The 21,762-nt window shown below is 42.7% G+C and overlaps 1 protein-coding gene across 1 annotated transcript in view; it reads right to left on the reverse strand.

Moving 5' to 3' along the window:
• LOC148040389 (uncharacterized) overlaps positions 1–21,762 on the reverse strand; it is a 51,992-nt gene that overhangs the window by 18,295 nt on the left and 11,935 nt on the right. Inside the window, exon 2 of the mRNA XM_087699085.1 lies at positions 15,139–15,244. Coding sequence (XP_087555211.1) covers positions 15,139–15,244 — 106 coding nt within the window. The remainder of the gene's footprint in view (positions 1–15,138; positions 15,245–21,762) is intronic.

A 21,762-nucleotide genomic window follows, 5' to 3' on the forward strand; every position in this document is an offset into this window, starting at 1 on the left:
AGGTAGACCCGCTACTCACATGTCGATAGGACCATCGACCATTGTTTCATCTAAGGGGTTATTTAATTGGTCCAACAATGCAACTACTATGGATTTCGGTCCTCATACACTCCTTGTCTCCCTTAATTATAGATTTGATGAGTCCTCGTCTATTTCTTAGTTGCCCTCTACATCAAGTGCGCAACAAAGTAAATGAGTCCACTTTCCCTCAAGATCCTCCAATCCAACGGATCATGGAGCTTTCTATTAGTTCAAAAGTCAACAAACAACACTAGCCATAGATCTTGCACATCTCCCACGTATATATTACTTGATTCTTATAGGGCACACTCTAGCCTTTTTCCTACATCTTTAGCGTGGCCACATTTTGGTAATGGAACCATCTCAAAACCCAACACACTGTAGTTACAAGCACTTTTCATTGAAGTTGAAGTATGCTTGTTTTATGGTCTTACGTGGTATTTTTGCTCCTAACTTATCTTTTGCATGTTGACACTAACCCTTACAAGACCAACTGGTTGATCGGAGCAAAGAGCAAGATTGTTTGGCACTTCTTGGTTGCCATTCCTTGATGGGGCTTTCCTCTCTAAACCAACATGGAGTATTCCCCTGCCGAGGGCGAATTCATGCCTTCCTTGAGGCGACCTTGGAGGCCATTCATTTCACAAGTTCTCAATTGGGCATACAGTTCCCTCTTCTTTGGGTGCTTCCTCTTTCCCCATTTACATCGATATCTTGGGTAGAGAGGTGGTGCTCACTTCTCCTTCCACCATCCAATGGTGAGAGGGGGTGATCTTCTTGTCTTGGTGTTTATAAGACTTTGATTACTTGAAAGACATTATTATTATTGTACTTTGTATGATTGCGTGCTTGGGCACCATTCCATAGCATTTTGCATGAGCATGACCTATTGCATTACCCCATGCATTGGCATTCTATTCTTGTAAATATGCATTTGTGCACAGTAATTCTCATTTCGATTAGAGAGTGGTCAACTCTAGATCCACCATATTCATGGCAATCTCCCTAGGCCACATCTGTCTCTACATATATTGTCCATATTTTTCTTCTTCACTAACACCCACGAGTGATTGGGATAGCTTGTCTGTTTTATGTTGCATTGGATCTAACCATCCTTTCTCATTTTTCCCAAGGGCACAATTGCTTAATAGGACGCAAACCATTGCTCAAAAAGTAAAAAGGTTCAAAGTGATTCCATCCGCCTGTCTTTGCAAGTTGCAAGTCCTAGTAGGCCACTCGGCAACCGACGACGAACACCCTTTGTCCGATACCTCAACCTCTCTGGGGTCACCCTTTGGGCTCCCTTTGTAAGATAACCCCTGCTGATACCCTAGCTACTTTGAATGGGCTTGAGCTATCTTGGCAATCCTGGTTCTAGTTTTGGGCTTGAGAAGAGGTGTTGAGCTAAAAAATGCATTATAAACTTACTAGCTCTTTATTACAGCCCAAAAACTCAATTATTACCAAAGTCTCATTAAAATGTGTGTGTTCCTAGAGAGTGTCTATGTCCCATAAGCCAAACCCTAATTTGGTAGGATTCACTCATCTATAAATAGCCCAGCTGCCCACCACTCAAGCTATCTTGTTTTGTGATTTGTTGGTGCAATATCTCTGCTATCCACACCCCGTTTTCAAAGGACATCTCAATTTGAGTTGCTGTCTACAACCAAGCACTTGCATCCAGGCCACCATTAGCCATCTGGCATCAGCAATCAGCCCTCTAGGCCTACGTTTTCAGCTGGCAACGAGATCTCAGCCATCACGCAGCAGTTTTCAGCCTTCATCTCCAGCCTGAGAGTGATATCATGCCTGTGTTTTGCTGCTAAACACTGTTTCAGCATGTGTGTGCAGCCTTACTGCTGTCACCAGCATGTCAAGACATCCTCTACTGCTATTTTTCAGATTACAACAACTGCCCTTCAGCCTGCTGCCCACTATTCGAGGTGCTCTTGTCGTGTTCACCTTGATGCAGACTCTTTAGAACTGTGTTTGCAGCTGCTGATCACATTTGGATGTTGTTTGCTACATTTCAGGATCCATCAAGTACAACACACTCTCTAGCTCATACTCTCTACCTTGGTCCTAGAGTTCACGGTTTAGTATTCGCCTTGCATAGAATGTTTGCTGCATTCAGCATTGTATTCATTCATCGTTCATTATTCATGTTCAATGTTCATTGTCTCTAAGTTACCATAACCCTACTGAGTTCTTTTATTAGCCTATGCTTTGTCATGGGATTGCCTGTTAGCTATAGACGAGTATTTGTTTAAAGCAACTACCATAGCATTGACTATCAATATAGATAGGAGTGGGAGACTATTGTTCCACATTGAGATCAATGGATAGGAATCTAATAGGCACAGGCGTCATCATTATCCCATGCGATCACAACTTCATCATAGTTGTCCTCGTTGAAATCAGCTAGAAGAGGAGTGGAGGGCTCAAGACGCTCAAAAGATCTAGAAACAACATATGATAACCACTTTTGCACAACCCATGTTTTCATAACAGCACTCCATGCTAGGTAATCAAGGCCATGTAATTTGTCATCAATAGAATAGCAAGGAGGAGCCGTCTCAAGAGGATAGAAATAGAAAATAAAGGAAAGAAGAGGAGAGAGAGAGAGAGAGAGAGAGTACAACCAAAGCACAACACAAACTACATTGATGGGAATTCACACACAGTACAGGACAAGCTGACCACTAAATAACTGCTGTAAAAGGACAAAATCTGATCAAACACAGCCAGAAGGTGAAAATTACAGCAACAGAATCTGAAAATATGGTCCCCTAGCTGACAATAGTCAAAATGCAGACCAAAAAGGCATTAAAATGTAGACTATTGGAGATCGAACACAGGCAGAAGGAGCAATTAATGCAGTAAACGCACACTATAGAAGCTGGAAACAGCATGATTTGCAGCAAACAAGTGTCACCAAGCCGGAAAGAGGGCAACAAGCAAGGGAAATCAAGAATTAGTAGTAGGAGACCTATAATCAGCAGAAAACAACAGCAAGAGCGAAGTCCTGAAATCCGATACCATGTCACAAGTGGATGCAACAAGGGAAGCGTGAAAGAGTGCTGAAATAAACTACTGAACACAAGACAAAAGAGAAAGCAAAGAGAAAACACAAGAACACTACAAAGGAAAACTCAGAGATGTGCTCAGGAAATGGAATCCATATACCAAACATGAGACAGTCACGTACAAGAATGAGTCACTAGCTACGTGGGCATTACACCCGCTCCCCCTCTCCATAGGGCATACATTGGATCTGGAAGTGATAAATAACAGAGTGTCGAGGAGACGCCTAAATAAATAGCCCCAAAGAATGCCATAAATGGCATCACATTGGCCAGCATAAAATGCCAAAATAATCACTAATTTTACCACTAAAAATGCCTAAATAATACTAGAATGCTTAGCACACGCCAAACTCACACATGAGTTGACTAGACTGCTAACAATTAGGCATCAAATACTCTAAGAGTATCATGATACCCCTAGTGCTGGGACAACCAAGAGTAAGCAAGACTTACAGTCTTGTTAAGAGGCGCTTTTATTGGCCTAGAATTTATAAGAACGTCCTAGACTATGTGGTCAAACGTGATAAGTGTCAACTCAATAAAACTGAAAATTTAAAGGCAAGAAGAGGACTCCACCCTTCAAATATTCCTCTAGAAAAACGAGATAGTATCTTCATGGATTTTGTTGTTGGATTACCTAGGACACAGAGGAAACATGACTCTATGTAGGAAATTGTGGATCAATTAACCAAAATGAAGTTGATAGCCGACACCCATTGTATGGCCTTCTCGCAAATGTTGTTTCTGATCAAGTTAGCAAATTCGATAATCACTTTTGGACAAATGTATTTAGGAAGTTAGATACTAAACTTAGCATGAGTGTAGAAGATCGTATGCAAACTAATAGGCAAACAAAAAGGGTAAACCAAACCCTAGAGGATATGCTTCAAGCATAAGTAAGCAAAAGGTAGACTAATTGGAAAGAGTACTTACCAATAGTAGAGTATGCATAAAAAAGTGCCAAGCACTCTTCCACTGGATACAGTCCATTCATGCTCATGTACGGGCTTCAACCTAGAGCTCCTTATGCAATGGGACTATAAAACCAAAAGGTTCTAGCAGCCAAGGATTTCTCCGAGGATTTGAATGAGATATTAAGATTAGCTCAAACATCAAAAAGGCATAGAATACATCAAGAACCTATGTTGACCCAAATAGAAAGCCTCTTTCTTTTGAAGAAGAACAAGTCTCCTTAAGATGTTTGAGCATTCTAAGACCATGGAAACAAGACCATGCCCAAAGTTATCACTAAGGTATTGTGGTCCATCCACAATACTTAAGAAAGTAGAAACTATGGCTTACAAGCTCCAACATATCTACCACTAGTAAGATCCATCTAGTACCTCACGTAAGTAAGCTTAAGAAGAAACTGGGGGACACTAATAATATTATCTCAAGAGATGATATTACAAAACTCTTTGAAAGATAGTCAGTATTGTTAAGCTAAAATATGCATTACTTGCTGATTAGCCTCTTAAACAGCCCCAAAACACACTAAAAATGCTCTTTTAGAGTAAAACCCTAAAACAGGGAACGGGGTGTGGTTCAAGAGAGTTCAATGGAAACCCTAAAACGGGGAGCAGTTTGACAGAGTTTAGTGGAAACCCTAATTTTTGGGGCACCCTTCCACATCTATAAATAGACAGGCTGCTCCCATTCAGTGATCATCCTTGTTTTGCAGGTTACACCAGCCCACACACCCTCTGTTGCTGTTGGCGCCCAATTTCCAACCTGCAGCCCGCCTCCACATCTTCTGTCCAGCCATCATCGACTGCAGCCAGATCATCTTCAGCCTGTCCATTGCTGTAGGCGACAGCTCTCAGCTACTGGCGACTGCTCCAAACTGTGCCAGACTGCTGTTCAGCCTGCTGTCCGTCATCTCCAAGGTCAGGCAGCCTGCGTTTTCAGCATTGCAGGCCCTGACACTCTCAGACACTATTTCAGCCTGCTGTTTACAGCAGACTGTGCACAGTTTCCAGCCCCCGATTGGTGGTACACTGCTACGTTTACTAGTTTCCAGCTTCCAGACTCTTGCGTTTTGGTGACCAGCCTGCTGCCATTCACAATTCAGCACTCCTACACTCCGACTGGCGGTCATAGACTTGGGATCCGTCTTCAGTGGACATCACACTCCGACATTGCTCTGCCCTTGAGCACACTGTACACTCTTACATTCATTTACAGCATTCATTCACTTCAGAGTTGTGTTCTCTCTCTCCCTTCTTCTGTTTGTGTTTGAGTTTTGAGTTTTACATTTAGGGTTTGAGTTTTGAGTTTTGCGTTTAGGGTTTGAGTTTTGCCCTCTATGTCTGTGTCTGTGTCTTTGTGTTTCTGTCGTGGTCATACACTCTATGTGTCCTCAGTGCAAACCCTAGCACTCTTCTTAACATGGTATCAGAGTTGGTGCTCTTGTAAAGAGTATCTTGCGGATATTGTTGAGAGCTAGTCTTTGTGCAAGGCACACAACACGACTCGTAACCGAATCACAATGTCCCAGATACCTTCTTCTCCAGTTCCTATGATGTCTTATCAGACTTCTCCATCATTGGAGGCCCTGAGACGGCATTATGGACTCGGTGAGGAGGAGAACACTCCACCTTCACCAAATTTCACTAGCATGACAGAGGAGGACTTTGAGGAGTACTATCGCAACAAGTACGGTGATGTTTACACCCCTCCTACCAGTTTTGCTACCACATTTGGACCGGTTGGTGAGGCTGGCCACCTCTCCGATCATGGAGGACATAGAGCATTCGGAACATCTAGCGATCCATCTTCATCATCTCCGCCAGGTCCAATGTCAGGTTTGTACAATTCTTTTGTGTTGCATGAATCAAAACCCTCGCATGTTTCTTCTTTTGAGGTACAAGATCCGGATGGCTTTACGTATGTGAACTTCAATAGAGGGGGCTCACGAAGCAAACGAAATGCAGGTACATCTACAGCTTCTGTTTCATTTGAGCATATTACACACACTTCTCACTTCCCTCCCATCCCACCCTCTTCTATATCACACCTTGATCATCTCATCATCATCTTTCCAAAATCTTGGATTATACTCCACATCTACATCACACACCCTAGGGGTTGGATCTACCATCTCCGCTCCTAGCACCTTTTCCTTCTCCACCCCATTCTCTACCTCTTTGCACCATGGTACTTCGTTAGGGGGAATGCCACCCTTAACACAGTGCCTCTCACCTTTCAGCAAATGAGCATACCCATTACTCCTAGGTCGACTGTGATGGGCATCCCCCCCACTATCCCCAGCTTCACATCTCCCATGACCACTCATACACAGGGGTTTCTATCCTTAGCTTATGGTGCATCTTCACACTCTCCTTGGGTTACATCTACACAGGGATTCCCATCTTCTGCTCCCCGTGTTCCCATCCCAACTCTTTGGGTTCCTCATATGGCTACCATGCCCATGCTTGGTCAGCCCATCCCTACCTATGGATCCACCTTGTACACTACCCGCATGCCTGGTAGGCACTCTGGGGCCCATTCCCAAGTATACTCCACTCCCCCATTCTACCCCCACTACACTTTTTCACACTATGCATCTCCGAGCACTACCACTCCTATTGCAACGGCCAAGAATGCCTTCACGGATAAGACACGGTTTAACGGGTCAAAATTCACTACTTGGTCGAATTTCATGCAACAAGTGCTTGAGTCTCAGGGTCTCTAAGACCTCATCATTGATCTAGAGCCTATGTCGGACCCTCGACTAGCTCACCCTGACTACATCTGTCAATGGAGAATCCACAATGCTACAGCCAATGTTGAGCTAATGCAGGAATTGCTTCCTGAGTTTCACTCTCAATTGCAGCACTTCCCGCTTGCGTCAGAGCATTGGAGTCACCTTCTCGACCGCTATGCGGCTCGTGATCGTACTTGACATATCAATCTCGACTTTGAGCTTCAAGAGTTCTCTCTTAAGGAAGGGGATGATCTAAAAGTCAAGCTGGCTGACTACACGCAGTTACTTGCCAAGTTCGCCACTACTGGCTCTCCAAAGTCAGATGACGATTAGGTTACATTCTTCTTGAATAAGTTGCCCGCAAAATACTTCAATTTCATTCAACTCATCATCTCCTAACCTCGATTGCCAACCTTCTACGAGTTTGAGTGCCAGTTCTTGCGTTACGCAAGGCTGCATAATCAAGTCCACAAGAAATCCTCATCACAGCCTTATTCAGAGCAGAGGAGGTTAGTTGCTTCTTCTTCGGGAGGGAAAACCACCAATGGCAAGAACTCGCTAGATGGGAAAGCAAGCCAATCAAAGGGTGACTCCTCTTCCTCCAATGGAACCAAAGAACCAAGACCTATCTAGCAGCAACTCCCTAAGAAAAACCGGTTTGCACATACTGCCAGACAGCAAGCCATTGTGGACGAGGAGTGTCGCTCCAAGACCCAAGGTCTTCCACCTAAAAAGCCTCAACAGACCACTGAACTTCATAGTCCAGTGGGGCTATGCCTTCCGCTGCTGCCCCATTTGCTCCTCTAGTCCCCCACAGCGACTGCTGGACATGTGGCACCCGGACAACCTCAACAGCTATCCTTCTCTACTCCTAAAGGATTGGTTGATTGGTCTGCAAGTACCGATCCCGTTGCACTTCATGCATCTATCTCACCTTCCTCCCAACCTCATCAGGCGTTCCCTTGACGTACGCGATGGTGGCCACCTTCTTAGACTAGCATGTCTCTAGGTCCTTTCGGATACCCTAGGTCAGTCTAGCATTCATTTTTCACACTCTTAGAGTCGAGCCCATAGGATTTTTGTCTCTACATTTTAAGTCTTCCTCTGCATTTACTCACACACACATATACATTTGCATCTTTGCACTTTTTTCTTCAGTTAGCTTTTCTTCTTCTTCTTTTTTTTTTGGAGCATCTCACTACTGACCTCTGTGATTGCAGACTTTGATCTCCTTTGCAGGTTTTGTTTTCAATGTACGGCTAACATGCAAGTTTGCCCAATCCTACCTGGGCTGGAGACTTGGGATGCGCGTCGTTCCTTCATGGTTTCATCATCCTTGGAGTTTTGCTCTTCTACCACCATGGAGACTTTCCCTCCCGAGGCGAATCATGCAACATCTCTCTTGATGCTGTACTGTTTTGTGATGTGTTGGGTGTACCCTCCCTACTCTCGTCTTCTAGGTCACTAGTCCTCAATCGGTTGCATCCCATAAAATTTACCACACTTATTCCAAAAAAAAAACACACACACACACAAAAGTTCCATGTAGTTCCATCCACCTTTGTAGGGCTTGGTAGGCCACTAGGCAGCCGACGTGCACCCTTTGTCTGATTCCCTGTCCTCTCTGGGGTGACTACTTGGATTTCCTTGGTAAGATAACCACCGCCTCTGTAGTCTTGGTAGGCCACTGGGCAGCCAACGTGCACCCTTTATCCAATGCCCTGGCTACTTTGGGGTGGGACGCCTTGGGGTACATCAACATCACAATGGCTAGCCTAACCTTTCGGCTCAATTTTGGGCTTGAGAGGGGGTGTTGAGCTAAAATATGCATTACTTGCTAATTAGCCTCTTAAACAGCCCCAAAACACACTAAAAATGCTCTTTTAGAGTAAAACCCTAAAACGGGGAGCGATTTGAGAGAGTTTAGTGGAAACCCTAATTTTTGGGGCGCCCTTCCACATCTATAAATAGACAGGCTGCTCCCATTCAGCGATCATCCTTGTTTTGCAGGTTACACCAGCCCACACACCCTCAGCTGCTGTTGGCGCCCAGTTTCCAACCTGCAGCCCGCCTCCATCTGCTGTCCAGCCATCATCGACTGCAGCCACATCATCTTCAGCCTGTCCATTGCTGTAGGCAACAGCTCTCAGCTGCTGGCGACTGCTCCAAACTGTCCCAGACTGCTGTTCAGCCTGCTGTCCATCATCTCCAAGGTTAGCAAGCCTGCGTTTTCAACATTGCAGGCCCTGACACTCTCAGACACTATTTCAGCCTGCTGTTTACAGCAGACTGTGCACAGTTTCCAGCCCCCGATCGATATGATGCCTTTAGATGATGTTGAGTGAGATTCTCTTCAGATCATTGTTAATACATCATACTAAATAGATCGTGTTCACTTTTGTAGTACACTATACTTCCTAGTTGATCATGATTCAATTCATGGATCATTGGCATATGCATGATGTATTTATTTCAACATTATTCTTTAATATGTACCATGTACTCATAAGTTTTAAGTCCTCAAGCCTCAAACTCTCCTTTTTTTAGTCTATATAATATCATGGTAGCCCTTTATATAGACTACTAATATTGGAAGTTTTTGAAACTCGTGTATTTTCATTTTATAGTCTTAGGTAGTTTGGCCCTCATCAAATCTCTTATAACGTTACATGTATAATTTATAGTATTGAGGGATTAAAGTATTCTTGGTATAGAGGTTTAGTTTACAAATCGTATTACCCCTTAATATATCTTTAATATCAAAATATTCATGAAAATCGACATAAATTCCATTTTCCCTGTTCCAGCGTGGACTAAAACTCCATTCTGCAACTCCAAAACATGTTTCTCTTTCCCCATTCCCAAAACTCCTAGCAACAAGTGTGGTTGCCACGATTATCAGAGAAAGGATAAAAGAAGGAGAAGAAAGGAATGAATGAGACTTCTTGAGGATGTTGCCTCTTCAATTCCAACCTAATCCTTGTAAAGGGAAGAAGAAGGAATATGATGAGACCAACATTGACTTGTGATTGGCCAAATGGATAGCATATTTTGATTTGTATTAATGTGGCAACACTCCCTATAAAGGGGAGAATAAGGAATATGATGAGACCAACATTGACTCATGGTTGGCCAAATGGATGGCTTATTTTGATGTGTATCAGTTTGACAACACTCAACAAATCGAATAGATACATATCATGTTACAAGAAGGCATATGCTTGGTGGGCAAGCCTATGCCCTTACTTGATATGCACTCTCTCTTTGGGTTGCCACCAAACTACTAGAACAAGATGCTCCTCAATCCTTTACCTTCTCTAGAGGACTTCTACAAGTACGCCACAAACTGTAACAATACTTTGGCTGTGAGTAGGGGTAGCTAGTCGATGGGTGGGTTCCATCAAGTTGCATCTACCTTCAAGTTGAAGAAAACCACTACCCTTGTATTGTCATATCAATCACCTTTGGAATCGCATAAGAAAAAAGATAATGAGCATGAAGTGACTTGTAGTGAGGATTGCTCTAAAGGTCGCTACTTTGCATGCCATCAAACTAGACGCTTTCGCGAAGATAAAGAGTGTCCACAAAATAAAAAGGCAAAGTTAGCTTCTAAAGCTTCAATGAACATTGTGGAAGCTCCAAGTATGCCTTTGAAATTTTAGCACAATATTACTTTGTTAATGTGAGTAATTGTAATGGTTGTTCCATATATAAAATTGTGTTTGGCCTACATGATCTTTTGAAGGTCATCGAAAAAATATTAATGACTAGATAGTTACAATTTTATTTGACAATGATTCTACTCATAATTTCTCTCTTCTCAATTGGTGCAAAGACTTCGATTCCACATGGCATCTACTAACCAATAATATTATGTCTCATATGCAAAGGGCCTAATTGTAGATTGCTAGGATCGAATGGTACTGAGATTGGATCTTTCAATCCCATAATGCCACAATTCTTTGGACTTCTTGAGATGAGCTCAGACCATGTCAATGTCATCCTTGGCATGCCATGGTTATTTAATAGGTCTCTTTGTACATTGATTATAAATCCCATGTACTTTCTTTTGAGCTTGATGGTTGCTTTTATTGATCAATGGCTGTCCACCCTTGGACATCACTAAATTCAATGTGGCATTAGCCTTGGAATTCTAAAGACATTTTCATGAATCAAATATTATTAGCTATATCTATTATGTTGAAAAAGTCCAATCATTTATGGTACAATGTAATTCTCTTTCTCTAAGGATCTATTTGGACCCAATTTAACAATACATTGATGTCTTTCCGTAGGAACTACCTAACAGACTTCCATCATCTCAAGGAACACAAGATAGCTAGGCAACTTGACAATTACATAGCAAAGGGCTTTATTGAACCTAGTAAATTTCCATGGGACACACCTATCTTTTGTAGAAAAAAGAACAATGGCACAATGCAATTCTACATGGATTATAAGGGTCTTAATAAAGTGATCATTAAGAACAAATATTTGTTATCTCGAATGGATGACCTTACATATGGACTTTGCATTACCCATTATTTCAAACAAGATTGATCTAAGGTATGGATACCATAAGATACAGATAGCTCCCAAGGATGTCCCAAAGATTGTGTTTTGAACGTTGTATGGACACTCAATTTTTTGTCCTACCTTTTGAATTAACTAATGCTCCTGTAACTTTTCAACAAATGATGAATGATTTATTCCATCAATATCTTGGAAGGAGGATAGTTGCTTTTTTCCACAACATACTTATTTACAATAAGTTGTTTGAGGAGCATGTAAGCCATTTACATACCATCTTCTGTCTCTTAAGATAAGAGTGATTGTTTACAAACCTGTTCAAATGTGAATGTTTTGTATGGAACTTTTATATCTCAAATACATCATCTCGATTGATGGCATCTGCATTGATCCAAAAAAGATTCAAGTAGTGTTAGATTGGCTTATCTCGAGGACCATAAGACAAGTCAATTTTTTTTTGGGCTTTACTGGATGCTTTCAGAAGTTTTTCAAGGACTATGCTCACATTGATGAACCCTTTACACGTCTGCTTATTGAGGGTATCCGAAGCAAAAAAAAACATATTAGTCCACCAATTATTTAGACCAGTGAGCTCAATCAATGTTTTCAAACATTGAAATAGTTGGTTACTATTGCACCAATGTTGCAGATTATCAACCCAAAAAAACCTTTCGAGGTTCATATGGATATAAGTGATTATGCTATGGGTGGTATTGTTTATTAGGATGGCCACATTTGACAATCGTAATCTCACAAATGCCCAAACACATTACACTACTCGAGAGAAGAAAATATTGGCGGTCATCCATGTGCTTAAAATTTAATATTACTATTTGTACGTCACCCAATGAAACCAACCTTCCTTCTCGAATAGAGTGGTAAATAACTTAATTAAGCACTAAAGCATAAAAATCACATAAACTGAAAATGCACACTTTACCACTTTAAACTTGGACATTGGACACCCTCTTGGCCCCCGAATTGGCGCCCCTTGCAGTATTTTTTTATTCTATATTGCAAATGGAAGAAATATATCTGAGATCTCCTAATCTCCTCCACTAATCCACATGCTCCTTGCTGTCAAAATTGACCAGCAAGTCTCCAAACCAATTTGCCCATTGGTTTGCTTGGGGATTGTGGCCTTCATTCTACTCCTTGAAATACAAATTCAGACCCAAATCTAATATTGCATAGTTGGCCTCTTAAATCTCCCTGAAATTCCTCAATTTCAACTGTTTAAATTCAAGTTCTAGGCCCTCAATTTTGAGCATGCATTCCAAGGTGGCTATCAAACCCTAATTTATGCTATAAATTAGGGTTTACAGCAAAGATTGAGTGAAATCTCTTCCTCTAATGGCTCAAAGTACTATCACATGTTGTAGAACTGATACTTGATGGCACTTCAAATCACATCAACAACCTCTCCTTGCTCTCTAACTTTTCTCAAAATTTCACATCGCTATGGCACTTGGTTCATTATTTGGACTAACCGCCATCTTTTAAAGCAAGGTAACTACAAAACGTTTCACCCCCGAAATATTTCACCGCTGAAATGTTGCATTTCACTCCGAAACATTTCACCTTTGGAAAGGCTCCAAGCAAAATACCCAGTTAAACGATTGAACAATACATGTAAGAAAGGTTTTTTTATAAATAAAAAGTTTCAACCTACACATTTATCCATGCATATCCTTTTATGTCAACAAATGATGTCTTTTTTTGGGTATACAAGATCAATAAAAATGGTATCCAATAAATAGAGTGTGCAAAAAACCTCCAAATAGCAAGAAAAAAAGCACTTTTTCCATTTAAAATCATGTTTCAAATAGCCATTTCACTCAAGGCCTTTTGCATTTCAATGAAGTGTTTTAGCCATTTCGCATTTTAGCGCCAACGAAACATGTTGCACAATTACCATGCTTTAAAGTACCTTTGCAATCAGCTAGATCACTATAGTCATAATGAAAGATGGGTAGAGCTTATACAAGAGTTTTGACTTTAGGGTCCATTAGTGAAAGGGCACAACTAATATGGTTTATGATACCCTTAGTCAAATCGCCAAAGTTGATGCCTTGTCCTTCTCCGAAATTTCGGTCGATTTCTATCGTTCTCTCAAAGGGCATTGCCAAAATAATCCTCATTTTGGTAAGATTTGGCAAATAGTCAAAGATGGACCTTGTAGCCCAAGAAGCTTTGGCGATTCAGACACTCAAAAGCTACTGACTATTGAGAGAAAGATGGTGGTGTATTCATTATAATTGGGTTATTGATTTGATTACTATGCCTATTGGTTTATGGAAAATGTGTTATATTATTTTGGCCTTATGGCATGGAAGTATTTGATAAGAATAGGAGACTATCCTCAAGTATAGTGTACAAGACAAGTGCAAGAATTTCGACAAGAAAACATACATATACCACCATGTTCAACAGCCACCACTGACAATCTCGAGCTCCAACCTATCTAAAAATACACCAAACTCGACCAAGACCATCAAGTTTTCCCACTTGAACAATCAAAGAAAATGACAAAAACAAATCCTAAGATTAGATAAACACAAAAAATCCAACTACGAAAGGACAAAGCAAACAGTCACACATTTAGTTCATGTACTCTTAAAAATCTCAAAAGGCAGAGTAGTCCCACTTATGTTTGACTTTCCAGAAGATTTCCATCATATTTGACCTTTGTGCATAGGCACTCATTAACCCATTTCTGGAAACAGGATGTATGACTCTGCACAGGAACTAACTTGGTAGGGGAAAGACTCAAGAATGCAGTAAGATTACACTGAACAAGGCCAATATTGAACATGTCTATATATTTCAGCTTTACAGAAATATCACACCTGATATTCCTTATGCCTCAAGTACTTATTCACAAGCCAGGTTGACATTGTTCTGATGAGCAGATAGGATAGCTCCCAAGCTGAATAAATTGCAAATCTTGATTGCATTAGGACCACCTGATTGTCCAAGCAGGCAAACTTCCAGGAACAAATCATGTGAACATAGGTGTCCAAGCAAGTGATGCACCCAGCAAGACTGAGCCCCCAACCTTAATTATTATGCACCCAGGTATGAACTGCTGGCCATCAACTTTGCGACTGCTACAAAGGGTCGTGCAATCTAAAAGTCTTGTTTTATATGCTAGATCAATTCCCTTCGAAGCAGAGGATGACCTTCTATGCACTATCCTTCACTAGCCCACTAACAAGTGTAATCATATTAACATCCTCTATCTCATATTATATCCTAGATGGTAGATTTTGGCTTTTGTTTTTCAAGATCACATCCAGTCATTGAAATTAAATAAACTTTTTTGCTTTTTTAAGTCTCCTCACACATCTTTCACTAGTCAATTGAGCAGCCTAATCAAATAGGCATCTTAGCTTTTAGTCAATATACTTTCATTTTCCATGACCATAGCTTTTAGTAACTGTACTTTTATTTTCCATGACCACAGTTTCCATGACTACTTTGATAACCACTAGGCCTTTACTAGACAATAGTGCAACTTTCTTCCTTTCATTTTCCCCCCATTCCTCACTCCCTCCTCATATTTCAAACACACCTTACATTGTGCACCAGACATACACTTACCAATATATTTCAAGGGACATCATCTTAGAATCTTAAATCTTTTCAATGTTTTGCAAGCCTATGGATTAAGTCAAACCTAGAGAAAGAAAAAGCATGCATCTAAATAATGGTTACGTAATTGATATCCACAGTCCACTATCAGCCAAGCTTTGTGTTCATAAATCCAAATAACATAATTAAAATCTATCTCACCAGCAAAGGTCAATAGCGTTTTTGCATCAACTTGTAGCTTGTTTGGCAAGACCATTGAGGCCCTATTAAAAATACCTAGATGTTGGCCATTTACTCGTTCACCAACCTGAGGTAAAAATTCAAGTCAATAAAAGATAAGCAAAAAGAAACAATGACATTTAAATACAAACATGCTTCAATATGACTAGCTAGGTCACTAGCTTGCTTTACTCTATGATGTATAATCTTGAAGATTTCATACCAAATGCAAAGCATACCCATGTGGACAGAACAATAAACAAATTCTATTATGATTTTATATCAAGTTCCTGCCAAACAAGCAAACTATCTTCAAACAAAATAGATCACCCAAATTAGGATCTAATGATAATATGTCAACCTCCCAACCTTGAAACCAAGCAAAAAAGTGTTATTGGTAGTTGTCTAAAACACCATTCATACAAAAACCTCTTTAAATATTAGTTTTGGTAGGGGTGGCTAATAAATTTGACATACCCCAAAAGTTCAATTGTGGTAAATTTGGCAGATTTGAATACCCTTTCTTTTTCCATTTCCTCCCTTCTACAGTAAGAACCTTACTTCACAAATTGACCCCTTTGATATAAGGAATTACTGCACCATCATTTATTGGCAACATTCCTACAAAAACTTTCAAGCCTCTTTTGGAAAAATAACTCAGCCCAAATCTAATAGATACGAGCCACAAAGAGGCTGGCGTTTCTCGACTTCTCCTTTAGATATCCTCATATTGGACACTCTCATTGAAGAAGCTCTTGGTACCCCTCATGGTGTTTCTCCACTTTCATTGAAGAGCTTCACAATTCAAGGTGCACACGCTGTTGCCCTAACTGTCAGGATTTTCAGTAGTAAATCAGCTCTCGTGTTTTCCTGAATTCTCAATGCATCCTCTTTCAAACTAGTGCCACTTTGTCTTCAGCTGTTCTTCCCACAAACAGTTACCTTCACATGACAAAACTGATCGACATTCCCTCTAATCAGGCCCATTTTGCCCCTGTAACTTTGCCAGCTATTTCTCAAGAGAGAATACAGAGCCAATAGTGAGTCACCAGCTGTATAGGCATTGGCATTGGCTCCCTCCTATAAAGAAATACTCATCTACAAATAATAAACACAATTGTTATGACAAAGTACAGACTAATAAAGAACAAAGTTAGGGTTAGGGTAACTCAAAGACAATGAATACTGAAGATTAATGATGAATGAATGAATGAATGAATGAATGAATGAATGTATATGATGTTCAATGCAGCAAACACACTATGCAAAGCAAATATTAACCCCCGAACTCCCATGTCTCTAGGACTAGGGCAAAGAGTATCAGCTAGAGAGAGTGTCGTGTCAAGAAATGACTGAGCAACCAGAGGGACAGTAGGGTTTGCAGGGACAAACACAAAGTGTGTTTGGCAAAGACTGAGAAGAGAAGAGAAACTTAGATGAATAAATGAAATACAAGGGTGTCGTAGCACGAAAGATGCCCTAGAGCAACAAGACTATCGGAAAAGCCTCTAAGTCTACAAACACAAGGATGACAAAGTGTCACCTGGGGCACAGAGACTGCCGTCAAAGAGGAGCCTCCGAATCCACGATGCAAGGATGATGACTGGTGATGCCTAAAGCAGGAAGATTGTCATCAAAGGGTGAGGAGCCTCTAGGTCTGCAAACACAAGCTTGAAGACCGGCGCCAATGTTAAGAAGAGTGCTAGGGTTTGCACTAAGGACACACAGAGTGTACGACCACGACAAAAACACAAAGACAAAGACACAGACACAGAGGGCAAAACTCAAACCCTAAACGCAAAACTTAAAACTCAAACACAAACAGAAGAAGGGAGAGAGAGAACACAACTCTGGAGTGAATGAATGCTGTAAATGAATGTAAGAGTGTACAGTGTGCTCAAGGGCACAGCAATGTCGGAGTGTGACGTCCACCGAAGACGGATCCCAAGTCTGTGACCACCAGTTGGAGTGTAGGAGGGCTGAATAGTGAATGGCAGCAGGCTGGTCACCAAAATGCAGCAGTCTGGAGGCTGGAAACTGGTAAACGTAGCAGTGTACCACCGATCGGGGGCTGGAAACTGTGCACAGTCTGCTGTAAACAGCAGGCTGAAATAGTGTCTGAGAGTATCAGGGCCTACAATGCTGAAAATGCAAGCTGGTTGACCCTAGAGATGATGGACAGTAGGCTGAACAACAGTCTGGGACAGTTTGGAGCAGTCGCCAGCAGCTGAGAGCTGTCGCCTACAGCAATGGACAGGCTGAAGATGATGTGGCCGCAGTCGCTGATGGCTGGACAGAAGATGGAGGTGGGCTGCAGGCTGGAAATTGGGTGCCAACAGCAGCAGAGGGTGTGTGGGCTGGTGTAACCTGCAAAACAAGGATAATTGCTGAATGGGGGCACCCTGTCTATTTATAGATGTGGAAGGACGCCCCAAAAATTGGGGTTTCCACTAAACTTTCTCGAACCACTCCCCGTTTTAGGGTTTCCACTGAACTCTCTCGAACTGCTCCCCATTCCCCGTTTCAGGGTTTTACTCTAAAAGAGCATTTTTAGAGTGTTTTGGGGCTATTTAAGAGGCTAATCAATAAGTAATGCATATTTTAGCTCAACAGCCAACTATTGGGGAGTGACACCAGAGGTGAAGGAGGTGTCAAAAGCTGAAAACACAAATGTAGCATCCTCCAATACTGATGCCTAGTGGAGGGAAAGGTCGCCAACGGTGAAGGAGATCCCAGATGCAGCAAACGCAAATGGGTGAAGCCTCCTAACTATCAAATGCAAGGTACATGGGTTGGTAATTTGTCGCCAGGTGATGGAGGAGCTGCACAAACAGCCAAACGCAAATTGATGAAGCTGCCTGGAGGAGAATAAGCTATTGCCAGCTGTCGAGAAGTGTTGTCGCCCCCACTGCACAAGGAGGTCGCCAACTGAGGAGGAACCACTACTACCATAAACGCAGATCTGGGAAGGAGATAACTAACGCTTGGCAACAGATGGAGATGGTGGAAGGAGAGAGGACAGAGAGATGGAAAGACGAAGGTCTCATGAACAAAAGAAATGGTGAGTGAAGAATAAATGGGTGGTACCAAATATATAGGCACGAACAGTGTCGAGTCTTGCCTACTGAAGTCTCTTGAACGGTGCTCCAACACTCTTGGAAGACGCTAGAAAGCCTTTTTGCGGATGAAAACTAAAATTAAAAATGGAAATGAAGAAGGGAAACTGTACGGAATGATGTGGTTTCTCAACACCCTGTAACCTGAGAAGTGAGGTAAAGAGAAGTATATCCACCCTGTAATCTAAGAAAGCCACCTGAAAGGAGACCTATGAAGATAGTTAGGAGATCGGATGAGCAGTAGAATCTAAAATACAACCTCATATGAGAAGCCACTAGCTCTGTTACAACATGCTAGAAGGAATACAAAGGCCTAGTCACAAAGTCACTGCTGAAAATTCAAGGGCCCCAATCGAAGATAGATCCTCTGGATGTTGGGTTTTAGTGGAGGTAAAACTGCTCAAAAGGGAGCCAAACCTCGGAAGTAAGGGATGGTGGGGGAAAAACTTCGAGAGTAGGAGGATCCCCTCTAAAACTAGAGGAGGAGGAGCCCCCTCTAAAGCTAAAGAAAAAGAAGATGCCCCCTTTGATGAAAAAGGAAAAGGATCCCCCTCTATATCCCCCTTTGAGAGAGGTAAGGACTCCCAACTTGTGGATCACGAACTCCCAGGTGTCTAATGATGAAGAAAGTATTACCAGTTGTGCGAAGAAAGTATCGGGAGCTCAAAAGGAGCAAAAGTCAGAGAACACCTAAAGGTCTCTTCTCGAACCTTAGTAGAAGAGAGTGGGATAGAAGTGTCAGAAGTGGTGCGGCAATGGAAGCATAAACATGTGCTGAAATAAACTGCTAAAACACAAGACAAAAGAGAAAGGGAAAGAAAGAACACAATACACATGAGAACTCAAATGTATGCTCGGGAAATGGAATCCCATATATTAGACACAAGACTGTCGCATACAACAGTGAATCATTGGCTGCCTGGGCACTGGCACCGGCTCCTCTCTCCACGGGACCTCCAGGTGGTGAACTCACTAGCTAAGGAGGAGGAGCCCAAAATATATACGCATGAATAATGCCATAAAATGTGTTAGGTCGGCCAGCATTTATTGGCAGCAATAAATGCTATAAAGCATAAAATGCTACACAATAAAAATGCCTAAAATATCTACATAATGTCCCCAGCCCACAATACATGCTCAAACTCACACATGAATTGACATACTCTGCTGACAAGGAGGCTTAAGGTGAGCCGAGGGTGGGAAAAGTCACAGGCTCTAATGGAGTGGACTATGGAGGAAATGTGGGTTCTAATAGCCACTGGACCCGAAAATGGGTGGGGCAAACCTCCAGACAGTGTGGTGGTCTCCAGGAGGACTTATCACCTCGTAAAGACTCTATCTGCTCCTTGGGACTTAGTGTGCGTGGGATGCGGCTTATTGCCTTGAGCATAGTAAGCTGAGAGCTGATGTAGAACAATCTCTGTGGCCCAAAAAGGAGAGGTAGCACAAGGAGTGCCTAGTGGAAGACACATATACTCCGATGGGGTAGGAAGCAAAGATCGATGTCGACAATCTTTGAGGGTGTGACAATTCTTGCCGCAATAGAGCACCTAGGAGAGGAAATCTGTCATTGGAGACACCATGGTACCGAAGTGGCAACCTGTAAAAGGGGAGGGTGGGAGGGAGAACAAGGATATCTCCCAATGACACAGCGGAAGTAGAGTGATAATTAGATGTAAATACTGAACCTGCAACTTGTCTTTGTGAGAGTGCGCAACGGAAGAAGAACACGAACACAGAGGAGAGGAGAGAGAAAGCAGGGAATGAAGGAAGAAAGTCTGCACTGACTGAGATGAATGCTGAATACACTGAAATGGACAGAGCAGTCCCTGCACGCAGCCCGGAGCGTCAGTGAGGGCACCAGAACAGACTGGAAGCAATGGCAGCACCAATGCCGGAGACGGAGATGACGGAGACAGTGCTGAACCTGCAGAATACAATGCTGGAATGACTGGGGGGGCTGCTATATATAGCCCCCAGGCCAGTAAACTGGCCAACCTGCCAAATCTGGCCGACCAGCCAGATCTGGCTGACTTTGGCCAGATCTGGCCGACCTGCCCAGAAAACTGGGCCGACTGCACAATAACAGCCCAGTATGGGCTGTGTGACTCCCGCAGGCTGTGGACTGATGAAAACAGCCACTAAAGGACTGACAGAGCTCCTCTGTCTCCTGTCAGACTCTGACAGGAGCTCACAACCAGGAGATGGCAGACTGAGAATGATAAAGAGCAGGCTAACACCCCCTCTGAGATCCTGGGAGGGGCTGAAGACCCAAGAACCGCATGTGATGAAGCAAAGAAGCCTGAGGCAAAGGCTTCGTAAAGAGATCAGCTGCATTGGCCGCCGTAGGACAATAGACCACCACCAGCTCCGAATCCACGATCCGCTCTCGAACATAGTGATACTGAACCTCAATGTGCTTCGTGCGAGCATGAAACACCGGGTTCTTGGCCAGAGCAAGAGCACTCTGGTTATCCACGCGCAGCTCCGTAGGTCCGGTCTGGGAAAAGCCAATCTCCCCTAGTAAGCGACGGAGCCAAACTGCCTCCATAGCGGTCGAACATAGGGCCCGATACTCAGCCTCTGTAGAAGAAAGGGCCACAGTAGGCTGCTTCTTGCTGCTCCAAGAGACAGCACCGGATCCAAGGGTGAAAGCATAACCTGTAGTGGATCGTCTCGAATCCACATCACCTGCCCAATCAGAATCACTCCATCCAAAAAGGGTAATCCCATCTCCATACATGATCCCGAAGGATCGAGTCCCCTGTAAATAGCGAAGAACCCGCAAGGCTGCCTGCCAGTGATCCTGGGTAGGAGTCTGCATAAAAGAAGACAATAAAGCCACCACAAAAGAGATATCCGGCCTAGTGTGAAGCAGCCAAATAAGAGAGCCGACAAGGCACCTGTGACGAGTGGCATCTGGAAGGGGAACTCCAGCTGTCAAAAGCTTGGACTCTGGGTCCATGGGGCATGAGATAGGCCGACACGCAGCCATATCAAACTCCGAAAGAAGCTCGGAGATGTACCTGAGCTGCGAGATAAAAATAACCTGTGCCATCTGATAGATCTCCAGGCCTAGAAAGAAGTGAAGGATCCCTAGATCCGTCATGTCAAACTCCTGCTGAAGAATGGACCGAGTATGCTCCACTTGCTGAGTGTCACTCCCTGTAATGATAAGATCATCCACATACAAGATAAGGAACACAGAAAGAGAATCCACAACCCGTAAGTAGAGATTGGGATCATAAGCGGAGCGCGCAAAGCCACTCTGTAGAAAGAAGCGGTCAATCCGCTGGTACCAAGCACGAGGAGCCTGCTTCAAGCCATAAAGAGCCTTCCGCAGCCTGTAGACATGATCCTCCTTCCCCTGCACAAGAAAACCAGAAGGCTGTGAAACATAAATCTCCTCCTCAAGAACGCCATTCAGAAAAGCAGACTTGACGTCCATCTGAAAAACAGGCCAACGGTGGTGAGCAGCAAGAGCCAAAAG

The sequence above is a fragment of the Lygodium microphyllum genome, chromosome 2 (genome assembly GCF_053477565.2).
Source record: "Lygodium microphyllum isolate KBCC chromosome 2, Lygodium_microphyllum_v1.1.10, whole genome shotgun sequence".
Classification (NCBI taxonomy): Eukaryota; Viridiplantae; Streptophyta; class Polypodiopsida; order Schizaeales; family Lygodiaceae; genus Lygodium; species Lygodium microphyllum.